This window comes from Epinephelus lanceolatus, chromosome 6 (genome assembly GCF_041903045.1).
Source record: "Epinephelus lanceolatus isolate andai-2023 chromosome 6, ASM4190304v1, whole genome shotgun sequence".
Lineage (NCBI taxonomy): Eukaryota > Metazoa > Chordata > Actinopteri > Perciformes > Serranidae > Epinephelus > Epinephelus lanceolatus.
Genome location: NC_135739.1, coordinates 12,068,971 through 12,089,956, shown reverse-complemented (window position 1 = coordinate 12,089,956; position 20,986 = coordinate 12,068,971). Strand labels below are relative to the sequence as shown.

Below are 20,986 nucleotides of genomic sequence, written 5' to 3'. Positions count from 1 at the left end.
TAAATCTAGTTATAAATAAAATGAGAGTCAAGCCAGCTGGCGCTTGGATTTTGATGCTTGGCTATTCTTGGTGTTACAGTATGGGTGTTTTGAGCTGCTGAAAAGGTCTAAGAAAGACCCATATTTCAGGAATGATTTCTCAAATTTTATATACCAAGTAAAACAACAGTATTTAGCACATTATATGAAATCCAATTAGAAGTTATTGTACTGCTTTTTTTTATTTAAAAAAGGAGCTCCAAAATCAGCTCAAATTACATTAGTACACATTCATAATTTCCTCATATCTGAACCGTCACTTAAAAAAAATCCATAATAGGTTACATGAAAGTCAGGATGCAAGGATGACCCTGACTATCCATGTCAAAATTCACGTGATTTTACTGTACAGTTTTATGGATTTAAAAAAAATAAAATAAATATTTGTATATATATGTTTTTATATTATATTCTTATTACAGTGTTTAACATAAAGACATCAACACAGTGGCCACAAGAACCAAACATCTGACCCAGCTTTCCCAGACAAATTGTCTAAAGCACTCAATATATTGAATATATCTTTATAAGTGAAAGGAAAATAAATACATAGGGCCTATTAAAAGAAAAAGCATGACAGGATAACAACATATAACAGTTTACAACTAAGTAGAAGATGGGCATGAAACAAGAACAAAACAGGACACATGGATCAGTAGAGGAAAGTAGGTCAATAAATAAATTAGTCATAATAATAAAATACCCAAAAATCATCCAAAAATATCACTGCCAATTTCCAATACTGCAGTACGCTGTGTTAGTTTCTGTTTAAATATGTGCTGCTATAATTCAGCAGGTTATGCTGTAAATAAAGTGCATGGTCTGTTAAATATTGTTTTTACCTTTGCGCACCTGCCCCCTCTAAAAGTCTCCGTATAAACATACAGGTGTGTGTGTGGTGTCTCCTCTTATCTGAATATGTGTGGAGCAGGTGCACCGTGGATGTATTGAGGTGCACGCGGAGGCGGAAGGTTACCATGAAAAGCTTCAGGTCACACGTTGGATACACACGTGTGTCAGGATGAGCTGATTACTGTGAGTCTGGACAAAGCAGCACTTGTGTGTGTGTGTGGTGTGCGTCAGGACGCAGCTCTCCTGTGAAGTCAGTGTGGAGTTATGAGAAAGTTTAAGGTGTATGTTACAGTTTCATGAGAGCAGCTGAAGCCAAGAGTTAGCGAAAAGTCGTTGTTAGTGTCCCTCCTCCTCCTCCTCCTCCTCCTTCTCTTGGTGAGGAAACTGCGCGCAGAGCGGATGCCGGGAGCGCACAGACAGTTTGCGGTGAGCTGTCTGTCTCTCCGTCAGTGAGCCTGCGCGGCTCGATGTGCGACAGCAGCAGCAGGAGGAAGACAGACAGACAGTTCCCGTGGCTGAAGGTCGGCCCGAATGGCACCGAGCTCCCGCTGAAGGCGCGCGGCACAGCACCCAAGTGGCGAGTCGGGGGGTGGGTGGGGGGGCTGTACGTGAAACTCAAAGAAGTCGGGATGGACGGCAAAGGCACGCTCAAGATGTTCACCAGGAAGAAACGGGAACTCATCAAAACGCCATCCATCTCGAAGAAGAGCCGAGCAGGAAGCCCCGGGCCGCAGAGCAGCGCCCCGTCTGTGAGTAGCGCATCACTTCTGGTTTCTGAGAGTGTGTGTGAGAGTGTGTGTGTCAGATGACCTTCAGCTGGAGGGGACAGGCTACACAGAGGGCTCCGGACAACAGGGAATTGTATGTGTGTGTGTGTGTGTGTGTGCGCGCGCGCGCATGTGTTTAGAGCCTATAACAGGTTGTGTGTGCCATTAATGTGACTGGTAAGATAAGAAACTGTGTGAACCTGCTGTTCTTCATGATTCAGTGTTTTCATGTTCAGATGTGTGTGTGACTGCACACTGACTCATCCAGCTCGTAGGAAGTGTGTCTTTAGTGAGGTTTCAGCACTGAAGCAGTGTCAGGCTGCAGTGTGTGTGTGTGTGTGTGTGAAAAGTCTGTGTGTGAGGCCAGTTTCAAAAGTTGACTTGGTTAGAATGGGGACGGGGCTGTAAGTGGGAAGGAGCATGCTGAAACGTAGTGGCAAAAGCAGCTACAATCCTTACTCGACCAGTCAGAGAGTTAAGAAAGCTGAGTCGAAGGGCAAGGACAGACTGGACATACTGCCCAACAAGCACAGCGTGTGGCTGAAGCAGGTAGGTTGGTGTACGCAGCTTATGTCCAACACAGATGTACAGGGATGCTTTGTGTTTCTTGTGAAATGTTTGCACGTCTGAGTGGAGCTCCTTGTGCACTTGTCAAGGCCTAAACTTCAACCTGTGCGAGTCGACCACACATGGGAGACTCGATTCTCAAAGCACGCCAGAAAAACAGCTTTCCCGTGACTTTTAACTTCTGTTTTGTCGACAGACGAGAAGGTCATTTCTCTGCAAAATATCACTGTTCTTATTCCAAACACCAAATGACATTTCGGTGTTTCTACCCCTCGGCTCTGTTTGCCACACCCGACAGCAGCTTGGAGTCAGGAAGTTGTTGCACAACGCAACACAGGATCTTGTGAAAGTCTTCACATGTGTGTTTACCAACAACAGCGCTGTTGCTTCTGTGTTTCAAGGCCACTAATCGCAAAGAGGAGTCGGCGCCCTCATGCTGTTCAGGTCAAGCTAGAATCAGGTGATCATCTTGACCTTTTTCCTGTGTAGGGGTGTGAATCGAGAACCGGTTCGATACGTCTAATCGTGTGCCTCTTTTATCAATGTTTTTCTAACAGCTGTGCGTTGCAAAACAGTGACATCAAAGTCGTGCGTTACACAGCTGGAAACTTCCAACATGAAGGAGTCATGGCGAGGACGAAATGGTCTTGGCGTGGCTTCATGTCATGAAGGAAGATGCAGCTTGTAATGTCTGTAAAATGAGCATTTTAAGTGAGAGTGGCAATATTTTGAAACGCAAAATAGGCTTAAACTCCAGGTGTGTCATGTATTTGACACCCTACACACAAGCTTCTCCGCAACTGAGTAGCACGTCGATTACTGAGGGGAAAGTTTCCAGTGTTTTAATGACTTTAGCACCACCCAGACAGGCTCAGCAGATTTCTAATTTGACTAAGAAAACCTGAATGAAAATGAAAGCTGTACAAATATTGTCTCATTTTATCCACTCAGAAGACGATAGACTGTTTCTACATTGTGTTCGGACTCAAGTAGTAAAACAGGTGATGCTGTAAACTCGTGTAGGCCCACTTCTTTTACACACAGAAGATTGATCACAAACCCAAAAATGGAGTCAGACCAATAAGCAGAATCAATAATGGCACTGGTGTCACTAAAATCACTCTCTATCCCCGTCTCTCTCAGCTGTCCATTCTCCAGGAGCAGCCTCGGAAAGATGCAGGCGACACCACCCTCTCCTCTTCATCCTCACCCTCGTCCTCCTCTTCAACTCTCACCCCGTCCTCCGCCGGGTTTCAGGACCCCTCCCTGTCCTGCCCGAGCACCCCCAGCACCCAGCATGGAAAGCTGGGGGTGATGCAAGGGGTGGGCTGCCCGTCGCCTGTGTCCACCCTGAAGAGGCCGACGGCGCTGAGCAGACACGCCAGCGCTGCAGGTCAGTTTGAAGCATCCATCGTTACTTTGTCGAGTTAATGAAACATACTTCACATCCACACCTGAGCTGAAACAGAAAGTGAAATCTAGAGGAAGGCGCCACATGTACAGAGCACACAATATCTTAACTATACACCATCTACCTGCCTGAAATTTAACAAGCAGATGAATCCAGAACAAATAATTTCTATTTTCCCTTCAAAGGTTTTTGGTTTTTTGAATAGAACAGTCACAGTACAGGGGAGAGAATGTTTTTTTTTTTTTTTTTTTTTTTTATGAACAGCAGTTATCCACATCAAAACACATCCATCTTCCCAAACAACAGCAAACACACAGACAAACACAGCTCACCACGGGAGACACGGCCTGATCTAAATCATGGCTGCGTAAAATTTTAATTATAGACAACAATGTAGGGAAAATTTGTAAAAAAAAAAAAAAGTCAAGAAAAAACATTTCAAGGAATAAGAAAAATTAAAAAAATAATATAATCTTTTTTTAAAATAATAATATTAATAAAAATAATAAATTAATTTGGGGAGAAATAGATAGAAAAAAATGTTTCATTATTACTTTTTAAATTCACTTCAGCATGAATGAAAAGTCAGAGTGTTAAGGTGAATTTTGAGGCCTTTAGCTATAAAAAGTTTGCAGACCCGGGGTCACAGTTTTCATTTCCAGTTGATTAGTGGTTTAGTCTTTTTTAATACATGATTTAGTCTCCAAAATGTCAACACAAAAGGTGGCAAATGCCCATCACAATGTCCCAGAGACAAAGGTCACCTTCTTAAATTGGTTGATTTGCTCGACCAATGCTCTAAAATTCAAACATTATTAATTTCCAAAAAATAAACAATGAACAGCAGCAAAACCTCACATTTAAAGGAATAGATTGACAGTTTGGAAAATACACTCAATCAAGTTTTAGCAAAGTTATATAAGAAGATTGATGCAACTCTCATGTCTGTTAGCATCTGGTTAGCTTAGCTTAGCATAAAGACTGGAGACAGGGGAAAACAATTAGCCTGGCTCTGTCCAAAGGCAACAAAATCCACCAACCAATCCTCTGACTAACATATTACATCTGGTTTCTTTAAAAAAATGAAGTGTAAATTAGCAGTTATGTGCTGGACTATTTCTTGCACAGACTTCAGGAAGTTGCTGCATAAAACTGCAACATGTCACGTTTACACTTTGTTTTTTGTACAAGTGTTAATCAAGGAGATTAAGATTGAGTGGGTTGAATTGTTGGAGGAAAACTTCACCCACAAAATGACTGATAAACAAAATTTGTTTAATTACTCACCCAGTGTAACACATAATTTGTGATCAGGACTTGTGATCATCCTGCACGCCTCCACAGTGAACAAAGAATACAAAAACAGAAAAGTAAAAGAGCCATGTTTACCAGCAGCAAAACTATATCAAAATATTAATTTTTAAACTCGTACACAACTTGTGCAGTATAAACCAAGTCTCATTTATCCGGATGTTTGCTCAGTGCTTCCTATATGAATTGCAGTCGTGTAGCAGTAGGGTTCAAACGGATGTGCTTACCGAAGCACACTACTTGATTGTACTATTTATAACACTTCCACATAAAGTCACGCACAGTTTTAGGGAAAATGAATGTGTTTGTGAAGTACTGAGCATACAACTGTATGAATGAGACTTGGGTTATACTGCGGGAACTGTGTGAGAGTTTGTTAACGGATGTTGTATAGTTTGCTATTGTTGAATTTGCTCCCCTTGTACCCCATAAATCAAGAACTGTCAGTTTTTGAATTGTCTGTTCACCGTGGAGGCATGCGAGAAGTTTTCTACACAAATTTAATGTAACACAGGGTGAGTAATTGATACACAAATAATCATTTTGTGGGTGAAGTGTTCCTTTAAGGTTAAGCTAAAGTACAGTATGTAATTAGCTAATTCTTTGCCATAAAGGGAGTGTATTTCCTAAAATGTCTAAATATTTCTTGGGAGATTTTGAGGCTGAAAAATGTCATTTTTGCTTAATAAATGCATTTGTTCTCTGTGATTCCTCAGGTTTCCCACTCCAGTCGTGGGTGTTCACTAAAGGCCAGGGCAAAGGGGCCCTGACCCCGACTACTCCGTCTGATGGTCCCGAGAGCACGGCCATCGAGGTCGAGGACATCCCGGCCCTGCTGAGGGACGTGGCGCGCTTCGCAGAGGCTGTGGAGAAACTGAAGGATGTGGTGCTGGCTGAAGGTGAGCTCGACGACAGATTAATTTAATTTGAGGCACAAATCAACACACAGAAACGCTGATCTGGTGTAAATATTTACCATCAAATTGATCGGGCTGCAGTGTGTGTTGTCAGCTGGAGCAGAAACGTGTGAGGACGTGCTGTGAGTTGGCTCTGTGTTGCTGTCACGGATCTAAAGACATGAATAATGCTTGTTTTCACCACCGAGGAGACAAAACATATTCTCTTTACGTGTGTGGCCACTTCTGATTTTCATCTCCTGACGCATTTCATTGTTTCTCTTCTGTGTTTGTACTGAAAGAAGAATACTGCTTGGCCTCTCCTCGTCCCCTTCACATGCTTCAGTTCGCTTTAACAAGGGCTTACATGAAGAGGATGCGGTATCCCCAAAAGGGTTTTCGTCAACCTTACATCAGTCCTCTTTACCGACACATGTGCATAGCGTTTGAGGGGGAGGGGAGAAGGGAACACGAGGGTGGAGCCACCTTGCACAAGTTAGCTAACAAGTGGCTGTGAGCGTCCTCTCTCCAAGTGAAGGGCTGCGTTTCCGCTGCGCCCACAGACTCGACCGCGCTCTTGTCTCCAGCAGGAAGCCTGCTTCTTGTTTACCGCTGCCTCAAACTCACACACTCTTCCCCTCCCGTGTGATGCAGCGAGGCTTAAAATGGCGAAACACCTGTAGTTTTCTCATGGAGTCAAACACCACCACGTCAGAGTCGATTCTGAAGCAAACTGAAAGTGTGAGCTGAGACGAGCAGGTGTGTTTTACGCTGAAGGTTTCGCCAGTTGTGTCAGAGCAGAGGTCTGTGGTTCAGATGAAACAAAGAGCTTTGTTTGTGTCTCTCTGTCGGCCGTTATCTGGCTCTGTTCTGTCTTGTTCTCCACCCAGAGAGTGCTTTCTAAACAGGAAGCCATGATGGATAGCCTCTGACAGAAGGGCCTCGTCCACACTTCCTCCTCTGATAGGCTGGCTGCATCGCCGCGACACGACGCCTCCTCTTCTTAATCAGTGGCACAATCAGAGATTCAGCCTCACCTCCTCCAAACTGCAATTCAGTGCTCCACTTAATCAGGAGCTCCTCGTGGCTGTTAGGTCCCACCTTACTTCCTGAACATCAACCCAACCGGTTTGAGAGTAAGGTGATTTGTTTTCATCAGCCACAGAAAGCAGATGTAGCTCAGCCCGAGGATTAGTTTCAAATCTTGCAAAACAATAGAGACCACATCCTCCGTGGCACAGTGCTCAGGTCACTCTGTTCTTATTGTCTGAGACACTCTGACACACATTTACAGACAGACGGTGGGAGGACGGAGGATCGGCTGCCCTCTGGCCTCCTCCCTGAACGAGCTGCCTCCATTAGAAGAAAAGTTTACAGAGGAGTATGAGGTTGCAACATTACACAGAGAAAAGTTAAATGAAACCAGTCCTCGTGTGTGTGCGTGTGTCAAGAGGATATGAGGATGCAGGCTGCAAATGTGTCACCAGTGACATCAAAGCAGAAGAGCTGACACTGGAGCTTGACCTGACCTGTCTGACACTCTGGACTTGTTTGCTCGTTATCACTGACCTTACTGTCTGTGCTCGGAGTGCCATCGCCCTGTTGTCTCTGTCCGCTCTGATCCTGTGTGGAGGCGGCAGAGACACACATTTTGGAAACAAGGCTTTTTGCTTTCTTTCTGAGAATTAAGTGAGAAGATTGATACCACTCTCATATGTATATATGAAGGATAGAAACAGGGGGAAACAGCTCGCCTGGCTCTGTTTAAAGGCAACAAAATCTGCCGACAAATTCTCTAACTCACATTTTGTATCTGGTTTGTTTGAGTTGTACAAAGTGTGAAACATCAATTAGCAGTTATGTGCTGGACTATTTCTTGCGCAGACTCCAGGAAGTTACTGCAAAGAACTGCAATGTGTCACATTTACACTTCGGTTTTTGTACAAGTTAAACATGCAAGATAGAAAGTGTAAATTAGGGAGGTTTTGAGGTGCTGGTAAGTTGAGTTTGTTGAAGCAATCTTCACCCACAAAGCTCACAAATTAACACATTTTTTTTGTTTGAGTCCGCTGGCTGCCAGGCAAGAACGAGAAAAGGCACAGCTCCCAAAATGTTGAACTACTCCTTTAAGACAGAGAGGAATTGTTCTTTTATGTTTGGTCCAACAAGTTGTAAATGTGCAGAAGCCCATTTCCACCAACATAAAGATTATGTAAGTCGTTATAATGAGAAACTTTCTCAAAACAATGACCTTGTATCACAGTTAATCAGTCATGACTTCAAATTGTGACGTAACGAGAAACTTTTATCAAAATAATAATGGGCATCAGCCTGGAGGTGATCATGCCTTTGATTTTGTGAATATGTCCACAGCTAATCTCACAAACTACTGGACCAATCAGCCTCTTATTTTGTATGCACATGTTAGAGATGTGCCATATCATCTCATTCATGATAATACTGGTATGATTTCTAATATGATATGAAAAATTTATATTGTGATACTTGCGATATTTCGACTTGTTGACATATTGTCGTCATACTGTTACCCACGGCAACAACAAGCATAGCTGAAAGCAAAATTATTACCGACTCCTTGGTGGTTCCAAAAAGAGGAGCAGCTTCAGTAGTGTGGAATAAACTGTGGCGTCCTGAATGTTTTATGAACAGCCCCGGACTTCTCAGAGTCTTTAGCGAGTTACTGCTCAGAGGGAACTCATTCAGCGGCTCCTCCGGCTGCAGCACAGCATCTCTCCCTCTTCTCTCTCGTCAGTGTCGTCAAGTGGTTTTGTCATAAACCTTTGGTAATGTAAACCTACGTGAATAAACTCCATACATGTCAATGTGAATTGTTGTGGTATCATAACAGCCTGTCACAGGTTACAGCGTGATGATTAGAGGAGAAATGGCAGAGCATAAAGGTCCAGGTGGAAAAAAACAAAAAAACAACTCAAATCATTTAGGATTTTGCTAAAAGAAGGAAATTACCTGTTGATTCATATATATATATATATATATATATATATATATATATATATATATATATATATATATATATATATATATATACAGTACAGGCCAAAAGTTTGGACACTCCTTCTCATTCAATGCATTTTCTTTATTTTCATGACTATTTACATTGTAGATTCTCACTGAAGGCATCAAAACTATGAATGAACACATGTGGAGTTATGTACTTAACAAAAAAAGGTGACATAACTGAAAACATGTTTTATATTCTAGTTTCTTCAAAATAGCCACCCTTTGCTCTGATTACTGCTTTGCACACTCTTGGCATTCTCTCCATGAGCTTCAAGAGGTAGTCACCTGAAATGGTTTTCCAACAGTCTTGAAGGAGTTCCCAGAGGTGTTTAGCACTTGTTGGCCCCTTTGCCTTCACTCTGCAGTCCAGCTCACCCCAAACCATCTCGATTGGGTTCAGGTCCGGTGACTGTGGAGACCAGGTCATCTGCCGCAGCACTCCATCACTCTCCTTCTTGGTCAAATAGCCCTTACACAGCCTGGAGGTGTGTTTGGGGTCATTGTCCTGTTGAAAAATAAATGATCGTCCAACTAAACGCAAACCGGATGGGATGGCATGTCGCTGCAGGATGCTGTGGTAGCCATGCTGGTTCAGTGTGCCTTCAATTTTGAATAAATCCCCAACAGTGTCACCAGCAAAACACCCCCACACCATCACACCTCCTCCTCCATGCTTCACAGTGGGAACCAGGCATGTGGAATCCATCCGTTCACCTTTTCTGCGTCTCACAAAGACACGGCGGTTGGAACCAAAGATCTCAAATTTGGACTCATCAGACCAAAGCACAGATTTCCACTGGTCTAATGTCCATTCCTTGTGTTTCTTGGCCCAAACAAATCTTGTCTGCTTGTTGCCTCTCCTTAGCAGTGGTTTCCTAGCAGCTATTTGACCATGAAGGCCTGATTCGCGCAGTCTCCTCTTAACAGTTGTTCTAGAGATGGGTCTGCTGCTAGAACTCTGTGTGGCATTCATCTGGTCTCTGATCTGAGCTGCTGTTAACTTGCGATTTCTGAGGCTGGTGACTCGGATGAACTTATCCTCAGAAGCAGAGGTGACTCTTGGTCTTCCTTTCCTGGGTCGGTCCTCATGTGTGCCATTTTCGTTGTAGCGCTTGATGGTTTTTGCGACTCCACTTGGGGACACATTTAAAGTTTTTGCAATTTTCCGGACTGACTGACCTTCATTTCTTAAAGTAATGATGGCCACTCGTTTTTCTTTAGTTAGCTGATTGGTTCTTGCCATAATATGAATTTTAACAGTTGTCCAATAGGGCTGTCGGCTGTGTATTAACCTGACTTCTGCACAACACAACTGATGGTCCCAACCCCATTGATAAAGCAAGAAATTCCACTAATTAACCCTGATAAGGCACACCTGTGAAGTGGAAACCATTTCAGGTGACTACCTCTTGAAGCTCATGGAGAGAATGCCAAGAGTGTGCAAAGCAGTAATCAGAGCAAAGGGTGGCTATTTTGAAGAAACTAGAATATAAAACATGTTTTCAGTTATTTCACCTTTTTTGTTAAGTACATAACTCCACATGTGTTCATTCATAGTTTTGATGCCTTCAGTGAGAATCTACAATGTAAATAGTCATGAAAATAAAGAAAACGCATTGAATGAGAAGGTGTGTCCAAACTTTTGGCCTGTACTGTATATATATATGTATATATATATATATATATATATATATATATATATATATATATATATATATATATATATATATATATATATATATCCCAGGGGACATTTTTTGTATTTAATGTGTAATAAGTGGTGGATTTTATTTAGTTGAGCTATTAATATTGTGTACAGAATCTGAATCTCACTCACTGTTCACAAACTAAAGAAATAAGAGATTATTTTTGTTTAGTTTTTACTGAATATTTGAAGCAAACTGTAAAACTATATCACTTATTTTGTTGCGATTCTATATTCTTAAATTATTTTTTTTTCACTAATTTGTCATATCTTCAAGAATATCTTTATCGCAAAAATACCCTGAGATATCGTGATATTATTTTATGGCCATATCGCCCACCCTTAGCACATGTACGACTGTATGCTCAAGGACCTCCCGTTGATTCACAATGATGGTCTTTGACTGCTGACTCCTCATGCCTCCTAACCGGCCAGTAGAGCTGCAAGTTTTCCAGAAATTGGCTTGGCGAAAAACAACAAACCTAACTGGCTGTTATCTTCTCCATCATCTTGACTGTAAGGGAAACAATTCCACTGGTATTGTCCCGTCTGCTGCATGGCGTCACACCACACTGGAAGCCTTTCAGAAGTATTTTTGCCTGATTTTGTAGCAGATTTTGTTAATTTGGTCCTTTTTCCTTGATATTTGCCTACTTGTTTACTTATAGTAGAAGAAGAGTGACATGGTCTCTGTTTTGGGCGAGGCATATTTTACAGACAAAGGCAATAATGGTGTTTATTGTTGTGCTGTGGCCTTCAGTTAATACTGCCAAAGTCACTGACTGACATGGATCAAAGGTTTATGGCTGTGCTTTAGTGATTAAAAGTGCACTCATCCTCACAATTATATTGTATCTTCTGAAACATGCTGCGGCACGTCTGCTGGAAATACAAGAATTGTCTGAGTGGCCATCGTCAGCCTGGGCGGGTGTGTCACAGCCAGAGTGCAGCCAGTGTGCTTTACTAGTTTTAAGACATTTTCTAATTATTCTGAGGTCCTAAATTTAAGTCATTATTTCAATAAAGTTTCTTATTATGACTCAATGGATTCTTTTATTTTTCATGACTTTGCCAGCATGGACTGAACCCTACATTACTGATGCGTTCAAGGACACTCTGATATCTGAGAATCAAGAATGGATCCCTGTGTGCAACTTTATTATTTACAATGATAATTTAACTTTTATTAAAGGGTTTCCTGTATGAAAACAAGTCTCTGCAGTTTGGGGCGACCTCTAGCTCACAGGGTAGAGTATGCGCAACATACAGGCTGAGTCCTTGGCAGCGGCCCGGGTTTAATTCCATCCTGTGGCTTTTTGCAGTGTGTCATCCCCATTTTTCTGTCTCCCATATTTTCTGCCGCTCTACAGCTGTTCTATAAGGAAGGCAAAAAAAAATAAGTCTCTGCAATTCGGTTTAACTAGAAAAGAGTTTGCATCCATTTACCTCGTAGTTCATGGGATGAAACAACCAAAACCAGTGGGGTGGTTCTTTTGTATTACTGTTGTTGCTCCTCTCACAGGGTGCGTTCCCAATCACATACTGTTTCTTTTTAATTTTAGTATGTACTGCAGCTGCCCTTAAAAACTACATACTGTTGCATGCGGTATGCACGCAATTGGGATACACCACTTCCCCATAACATTACACCCTTAACTTTGACCCTCTTACTCATACATCCTCTACCATGGAGATAAAACAGAATGACGTTTCACTGAGCCAAGTAGAGACAGAGGTCAACCAGGACAGCTCTGATGTTGTTATTTTGCAATAAGTAATGACTGCATACATTGTAGATTCAAACACATTATATTCACAATAGTAGAAATACATTTGTCTGTCATTGTTATTTAACACTTAGTCCATGCCCTTTTGTTGTTGGTTATATTTATGATTATTTTATTCAATCTAACAATTAATATTTCCATTATTACTAAACTAGTCCATACCTATTGAGTGCACAGTTGGCCACGTACAGTTTCACATGGTGTGTGTTTGGGATACAGGTCATAGGAAATTGCAGATTAGATAGTCAACTGAACCCATTAAGAAGAGCAGTGTATTCAGACAGAGTTTTTGAAAAATGTGGGACAGACGGAATGACTGACTGACAGTTTCCATGATTATGTACAGCATACCATACCATGACTAGGTCATACCAAAAAGTAGAAAAAACATTGGTCCACAGGGGGAGCCACAGCGATCGGTCGCATTTTAGCCATTTTTAAGCATTTTTTTTGTTGTTATAGCGCCACCCAGTTGCCAATTAGTTAAATTTCTCCAGTCACCTTTAGGCGTCCTGTTCTACATATCTACCAAGTTTAGTAAAAATCCATATGCCGGTTAGGCCTAGATAAGAAATTAGCTCTCTAGCGCCCCCATTTTGTGTGATGGGGTCAATAATGGAGGGGTCCCCTCAGATTATGGGTGGTCATATGCCTACAAAGTTGCGTGTTGATCGGTGAAACCCTTGAGATGTTATACACCTCTATGTGATGAGCCACGCCCTCCGCAATATTCATTGCCTTATAGAAGCTCAGTTTTAGTAAGTTTTCCAACTTTTGCCAAGAGGGAACTTTAGATATTGGTCCCTAGATTATGTTCACCGAGTTTCATGCAGATCGGTCAAACTTCCGAGGAAGAGATCGATTTAAGTGTTTTTCAAAAAAATTCAAAATGGCGGAAAATCTATATAACCGGAAGTTATGGGTTCTTGAGGTAAATTTGTTCCTCATGAGGAGAGGCATCTCTGTGCAAAGTTTCATGTCTCTACGACATACAGGGCATGAGATATGCCCATTCAAAGTTTGCAATTTCAATCAGTTGCTATAGCGCCCCCCTTTGGCCAATTGATGTAATATTGCTTCATTGGCATCCTCCCATGACCCTCTACCACTGTGCCAAATTTCACATGGATTGACCAAATCAGTGAGGAGAAAAACGTGGAACAGACACACACACAGAGTTTTTGTCATTATATATTAAGATGAGTGGTCATCAGCCACCTGAATGCGCTGTCATCCATCATTGTGTCTTCTGACAGTGGATGTGACAAATCTTTCACTGTGCAGAGGATTGTGGGTCAGAATAGCCAGAAAAGCATCCGGGCATTTTTGGTATACTGTATTTGACACACTTAATCTGTCCCTGGCATACTTTATAGTGTGGCAGTGTGGGTATTGGAACGCGCAGATAGTCTGCCCTCTTCTTGTCCAATCTCATCCTCCTCCTTCCTCCTTCTCGTCCAGGTAAGAAGGAGGGTCAGCGGCCCATGGCTCATGAGTGTTTAGGCGAGGTCCTGCGGGTGCTGCGTCAGGTCATCAACACCTACCCTCTGCTTAACACTGTGGAGATCCTCACCGCTGCCGGCAAGCTCATATCCAAGGTCAAAGGTCAGTCTGATGAGCAGGGAAACCTTCAGCCATGCACACAAATTCAGTAAAAACAAATGTTTACTTGTTTTTAACTAGGTAGAAATTACCTGAACATCCTTTGGTGATACTGTATATATGGTGTGATGTGCAGGTGTGTGTGCTCAGTTTGTCAGCAGTGTATTTTAATCACAACTGAAACCTGAGCAGATACATGGTTGTGATTTTTACAGGTTTCCACTATGAGGCTTCTAACGAGGCAGATAAGAAGGACTTTGAGAAGGCGATTGAAACCATCGCTGTTGCTTTCAGCAGCAAGTGAGTACCTGATACACCTCTACAACATGTCTGATTATCACATTATAACCTTCTGATCCTAAAAATAACCCAGCAGTGATTACCACTCGTGTTTGGTTTATTTATTGTCCTTGCTACGAAGACTGACCCAGAACAATAGCGACCTGTAACAGCCTCTAATCGGGTATTACCTCTTTTACAGACAGAAGAATCAGGTAGTGTGTAATGCGTGTGTGTTAATGCGTACAAAGTCGACTATTGTTGGGAATCAGAGAGAGAAGTGCAGCGATGGTGACACATTTGCATGAGGCAGAGCTGAAAACAGGAAGTGGTTCTTTTCTTCTACCGTATGACACAAAACCAAAACTTGAAAAATGCTGTTGACTACCTGGCTGCTTAGTGAACAGATTGCAACAGATGGAGGAGACGACAAATCACGAGAACGTTCCCTTGAGTTGAGATACTTGAGACGAATGACACATTAAATATGTTCTTTAACGTGACTATAAAATCATCTCGTCTGTTTTTCCAAGATTTTTTTTTTTTTTACCTGTGTGTGTTTAATCTTTAAAAATAACATCATAATAAGTAGAAGTCTACACTAGAGAGGTTTGTCAGCTTTATGTGTAATCAGATTACATTTCACCAGCAGTTTATCACATGTTAGCCTGTGCCATTTCAGGGTTTAGACATCTGTCACAGAGCTGCAGGAGGAAGTGAGCTGGCAGAGACAGTTGAAATCTGCCTGACGTGTCTGTTTCCTCATTCTCTCCTCCCCTCTTCCTCTGTTTGACTCCTTTTCTGTCATGAACGAAAAAACACCAAGATGGAGACTTTTATGTTTAGTGTTTCAGCAGGCGAGTGAAACAAAATGAAAGACGTCAGGAGGGTTTTTTTCTTGATTGGATGAGGGATATGTGGAGAAATAAAATGAGTGCTTTGACGTACAGTATGAATGTTTTAGAGTGAGATCAGACCAGTTAGAGAAAAGTGACTCAATTTAAACTATTTGTCACTTCCTGTCTCCTGTTTGTTTGTACCTGTCGAGACTCGCTGCAAGGGCCTCTTCCTCTTTTTTTTCTGCATTTTTATATCCGCCATTTTTTTGCACACAGATTATTATTACTGCCTCGGGCTGCATAATATATCCTTTTTTTTTAATGCTATTGCGAAAGACTGCGATATTTCACTCAGGGTTTTTTTTTTTAGTGAGAAAACCACACTTCAAAATGTTGGTTTCTTTTTTTGTGCCTTTTGTGTTCAGTTTAATGTTCATTTTTTTCAATGAAACAATGTTGGAAATCATTTCTTTTCACTTCAAAATGCAAAACTTTTGCACACCTGAGGGTCGACAGGTACATAGGAGAAGACCACAGGACGATTATCATAAAAGAAAAACACCTGTAATATTAGGAAATATATTGGGAACAAGAACAACGTCTTGGAGAAGAAGATAACCTGACAGTCTCTGCATCGAAACGTTCTTGCTTTCTATACATTTCCTTAAATTGCAAGTGTAGCAGACAGTGTGTGGAAGTTCTTAGTTCTACTTTTTTAATTCAACAAACTACTAGTTGTATTTCAGAAGTAGAAGCAGTAGAAGCAGAGTGTCTGCAGGTCCTTTTTAAAAGTCTTAAATTCAATTTTAGAAAGGCTTAAAAGTCGTAAAATAGTCTTAAACTTGAGTTTGTGAGGTCTAAACTGCTACAAACATTTTATCTTATTTCATTTTTACATTTCTTTTTGTGGCAATGAGTGAAGCTTTTTTTAATGTAAAGTTACAAATCTTTAAACTATAATACTGTCATTTTACTTCACACTTACACTCACCTCTGCACAAGACCACATATATACTCCTTACCTGCAATGCTTAAATAAGTAAAACATGATTTGCCCAAAAATCTGTCCTAAATTTGATGTAAAGGCATCTGAACGGCTCTAAAAAAAGCAGTAAGTCTAACTATCAGTTATGCCTATCTCAGGGTGTCTACAGGTACTTTTATTGTTCTTCAGGTATAGATATAATTCTGCCTCATAATGTAATTATATACAGTACAGGCCAAAAGTTTGGACACACCTTCTCATTCAATGCGTTTTCTTTATTTTCATGACTATTTACATTGTAGATTCTCACTGAAGGCATCAAAACTATGAATGAACACATGTGGAGTTATGTACTTAACAAAAAAAGGTGAAATAACTGAAAACATGTTTTATATTCTAGTTTCTTCAAAATAGCCACCCTTTGCTCTGATTACTGCTTTGCACACTCTTGGCATTCTCTTGATGAGCTTCAAGAGGTAGTCACCTGAAATGGTTTTCCAACAGTCTTGAAGGAGTTCCCAGAGGTGTTTAGCACTTGTTGGCCCCTTTGCCTTCACTCTGCGGTCCAGCTCACCCCAAACCATCTCGATTGGGTTCAGGTCCGGTGACTGTGGAGACCAGGTCATCTGCCGCAGCACTCCATCACTCTCCTTCTTGGTCAAATAGCCCTTACACAGCCTGGAGGTGTGTTTGGGGTCATTGTCCTGTTGAAAAATAAATGACCGTCCAACTAAACGCAAACCGGATGGGATGGCATGTCGCTGCAGGATGCTGTGGTAGCCATGCTGGTTCAGTGTGCCTTCAATTTTGAATAAATCCCCAACAGTGTCACCAGCAAAACACCCCCACACCATCACACCTCCTCCTCCATGCTTCACAGGGAACCAGGCATGTGGAATCCATCCGTTCACCTTTTCTGCGTCTCACAAAGACACAGCGGTTGGAACCAAAGATCTCAAATTTGGACTCATCAGACCAAAGCACAGATTTCCACTGGTCTAATGTCCATTCCTTGTGTTTCTTGGCCCAAACAAATCTCTTCTGCTTGTTGCCTCTCCTTAGCAGTGGTTTCCTAGCAGCTATTTGACCATGAAGGCCTGATTCGCGCAGTCTCCTCTTAACAGTTGTTCTAGAGATGGGTCTGCTGCTAGAACTCTGTGTGGCATTCATCTGGTCTCTGATCTGAGCTGCTGTTAACTTGCGATTTCTGAGGCTGGTGACTCGGATGAACTTATCCTCAGAAGCAGAGGTGACTCTTGGTCTTCCTTTCCTGGGTCGCTCCTCATGTGTGCCAGTTTCGTTGTAGCGCTTGATGGTTTTTGCGACTCCACTTGGGGACACATTTAAAGTTTTTGCAATTTTCCGGACTGACTGACCTTCATTTCTTAAAGTAATGATGGCCACTCGTTTTTCTTTAGTTAGCTGATTGGTTCTTGCCATAATAGGAATTTTAACAGTTGTCCAATAGGGCTGCTGGCTGTGTATTAACCTGACTTCTGCACAACACAACTGATGGTCCCAACCCCATTGATAAAGCAAGAAATTCCACTAATTAACCCTGATAAGGCACACCTGTGAAGTGGAAACCATTTCAGGTGACTACCTCTTGAAGCTCATGGAGAGAATGCCAAGAGTGTGCAAAGCAGTAATCAGAGCAAAGGGTGGCTATTTTGAAGAAACTAGAATATAAAACATGTTTTCAGTTATTTCACCTTTTTTTGTTAAGTACATAACTCCACATGTGTTCATTCATAGTTTTGATGCCTTCAGTGAGAATCTACAATGTAAATAGTCATGAAAATAAAGAAAACACATTGAATGAGAAGGTGTGTCCAAACTTTTGGCCTGTACTGTATATATATCTACAGTGTATTTCTACTTCTGCTTTATTTGCTGTCATAAAGGTGTTTGTGTTGTGTTTCTCCTCAGTGTGTCTGAGCTGCTGATGGGAGAGGTGGACAGCAGCACATTGCTCTCACTGCTGCCCACTGAGAAGAGCAGGGTGAGTTTATCACACAACTAACAGTGTTTCCCATCTGACAATTAGAAAACAGTAGGGTTATCCACCACAGTACACACCTCCATGTGGTAAACGGTAAATGGACTGCAGTTGTATAGAGCCTTTCTAGTCTTCTGGCCACTCAAAGCGCTTTTACACTACGTCATATTCACCCATTCACACACTGGTGGCTGAGGCTACCATACATGGTGCCACCTGCTGCTCAGTAACCATTCACACGCTCTCACACACTGATGGAACAGCCATCAGGAGCAATGTGGGGTCCAGTATCTTGCTCGAGGAACCACCACTTGAGTTTAAGTGCTTGTTTTTTAAAAACACATCAGTATCTAAAAGTTCATTTTCTTTTTAATATCAAGACATTGTTGTATTGTTGCTACCATGGATTTACAGAACCTAATGACTCTGATTTGACCATTCACAGCAAAAAAAAAACTGCATCTACCACGAGCACGGACAAGTTTGTTTAAAATGTTTATCTGAAATTTAACAAATATCACTTACCTCAACGTGCTAAAAACTTAATTAATCTTTCTTCATTTTAAAAATCTCAAATATGGACTTAAGATATGGTCATATGTGCTCTGCTAGTGAGGAATAATTACCTTAATCTGCCGTAAAACAAACAGAGCACCAACACTCACAGATACATTTACTTATTTAATGTTCATTCATTCATTTTTTCGTAACTGCTTATCCTGGTAGGGGTCACGGGGGGCTGGAGCCTATCCCAGCTGACATTGGGCGAGAGGCAGGGTACACCCTGGACAGGTCACCAGACTATCACAGGGCTGACACATAGAGACAGACAACCATTCACACTCACATTCACACCTACGGACAATTTAGAGTCACCAATTAACCTGCATGTCTTTGGACTGTGGGAGGAAGCTGGAGTACCTGGAGAAAACCCACACTGACACTAGGAGAACAACTCCGCTCAGATGGGCTCCTAAAATTTACTTAATTAATGTTGGCAAAACTAACGAAATACTAATGAACATGTTCCAGCAACAAAGCCGTCATCAGCGTGATGAAGGCTTTGTTGCTGGAACACATTAATTTTTGACGACTTGTGGAGTTGAGTTTTTATTATCATTGCCAAGTTTAAGTGTTCAAAAACTACAGCAAGCACTTTGACCTTGACTGATAGATTGTTTTTTAATAATGTGATGAACACAGCGTACGGCCTGTCGCATTTTAGACGATAAAGAATCCAAATCATTCAACTGCAAAAATCAGATTTTTAGAAAACGTTTGATTGTCTTTTTAATGTGTCGGTTTTATTTGTATGTGTAGCTGCGACAGAGAGAGTAATTTGTTGTCTTATTTTAGTGGTGACATTACTGTGTCCTGTAGTGTTTTACAGCCAATCAAAGTGCTGCACAAAGAAGACAAAGACTAACTGACTATAGGTTTTTTAAGAAAAGATGGTGACCTGCCGACTTCAGAGTAGAGCTGGGCGATATGGAGAAGATCGTTATTAGCTGGTATCTAGCTTCTAGCAGTCCGGACCACTCTGCAGAAGGAAAGATGGCGAGGCATTCGCGTGCCATTCACAACAATGGCTTCATTGCAGTCTTCACCACATAGCAACAAACGTGGCCTTCTCATGAGGTTGAACCGTAGCCCTGAGCTTATCTCCACATTTAACTCTACTGTTATCATCACTCTTTGCCACCAGCCATCTTCACCATGACACTTCGAGACAGCTGCTTCCCTCCATACACACAATGAAGTACATGTCACACACTCACAGGTTACCCACAAGGCCACCGCCCTTAAAGCCAGTAACACTGGTCTGGCATACGATATCAATAAAATAAAGATATATTGCCCAGACCTGCTTCAAAGGGATACTTCAAAGTATCCGTAATGGAAGCCTTCATAGATATGTGGTGGGGTCAGCAGCACAGTATTTGTCTCTCAAATGTAGTGGAGTAAAAGTCAGACTGATTTCCACTCCCAACTTTACACTGGATGAAGAAGAAAAAATTCTGTTGATTTACAACGAGCCTTGGTGTGTGTTTGTCACTAATGAATCATCTCTGTGCTGTGCAGTCGATGGAGAACTTGTACGCTGCGACAGGCCAGGGAGCGGACGGGGGACAGTTCAGGAGCGACCTCCAGGACATGGGTAGGACAATCTGCCGCTCCTCCACTGACACTCTGACATCTCTCTGTCCCTCATGGCTGCTGTCTGTGATGCTTCTGCACCTCTGTCCTTCCACTCACACTCATTTTATCTTGTGAAAATGCTTCTTTGTCATGATATTTTCATATGTTTGTGTACTCTGTCATCCATTTACGTTTGACAGTAGCGATCCAACCTTTATTCAGATCATGAAAGGTATTACATGTTGTTCACACACTGGATGTCTGGTATGGCTCCCCCTGCTGATGTAAATACTGTAGTACATCTATGTGCTTCAGAGCTTCATAAAACTCAGTCTATCACAGAAAAGCAAAGAAAAAAGTATTAAAAACTACAGAATCAGCCACTCTGAGTGAAACACAGCAGTGGCACAGTCATCACCAGCATAAAACACAGGATGTTGGAGATCGTCACTTCAGCTCTGAGTCTTCACACCTCGGCTGCAGACTTTTTTGCTATACACAAATCATAATAAGCAACAAAACACTTTGCGTCGTCACAGCAACGAAGTGTGCTTGTTCCTGCGCAGTGACCTATGTTTGTGTGTTGATGCGTAGGCAGAGCTGAGGAAGTGGATGTGATCCTGCAGCACAGCGAGGGAGGGGTGGACTCCGCTCTGCTCTATGCCAAAACCATTTCCAAGTACATGAAGGACCTGATGAGCTACGTGGAGAAGAGGACTTCACTGGGTGAGTGGGAGGGACAAAGGTTTAGTCTGTCTGTGGATTT

The 20,986-nt window shown here is 41.9% G+C and overlaps 1 protein-coding gene across 4 annotated transcripts in view; it reads left to right on the top strand.

Moving 5' to 3' along the window:
• The first annotated feature begins 1,260 nt into the window (after positions 1–1,260).
• arhgap45b (Rho GTPase activating protein 45b) overlaps positions 1,261–20,986 on the top strand; it is a 31,164-nt gene continuing 11,438 nt past the window's right edge. For 2 of the 4 annotated variants that reach the window (XM_033622299.2, XM_033622298.2), the window contains exons 1-8: positions 1,709–2,207; positions 3,369–3,618; positions 5,664–5,846; positions 13,839–13,982; positions 14,195–14,279; positions 18,012–18,084; positions 20,164–20,239; positions 20,815–20,946. In XM_033622299.2, coding sequence (XP_033478190.2) covers positions 2,079–2,207; positions 3,369–3,618; positions 5,664–5,846; positions 13,839–13,982; positions 14,195–14,279; positions 18,012–18,084; positions 20,164–20,239; positions 20,815–20,946 — 1,072 coding nt within the window. In that variant the 5' untranslated portion in view covers positions 1,709–2,078. Of the gene's footprint in view, positions 1,641–1,708; positions 2,208–3,368; positions 3,619–5,663; positions 5,847–13,838; positions 13,983–14,194; positions 14,280–18,011; positions 18,085–20,163; positions 20,240–20,814; positions 20,947–20,986 lie in introns of those variants that run through there. The other 2 variants (XM_033622297.2, XM_033622300.2) reach the window with 2 other exon arrangements.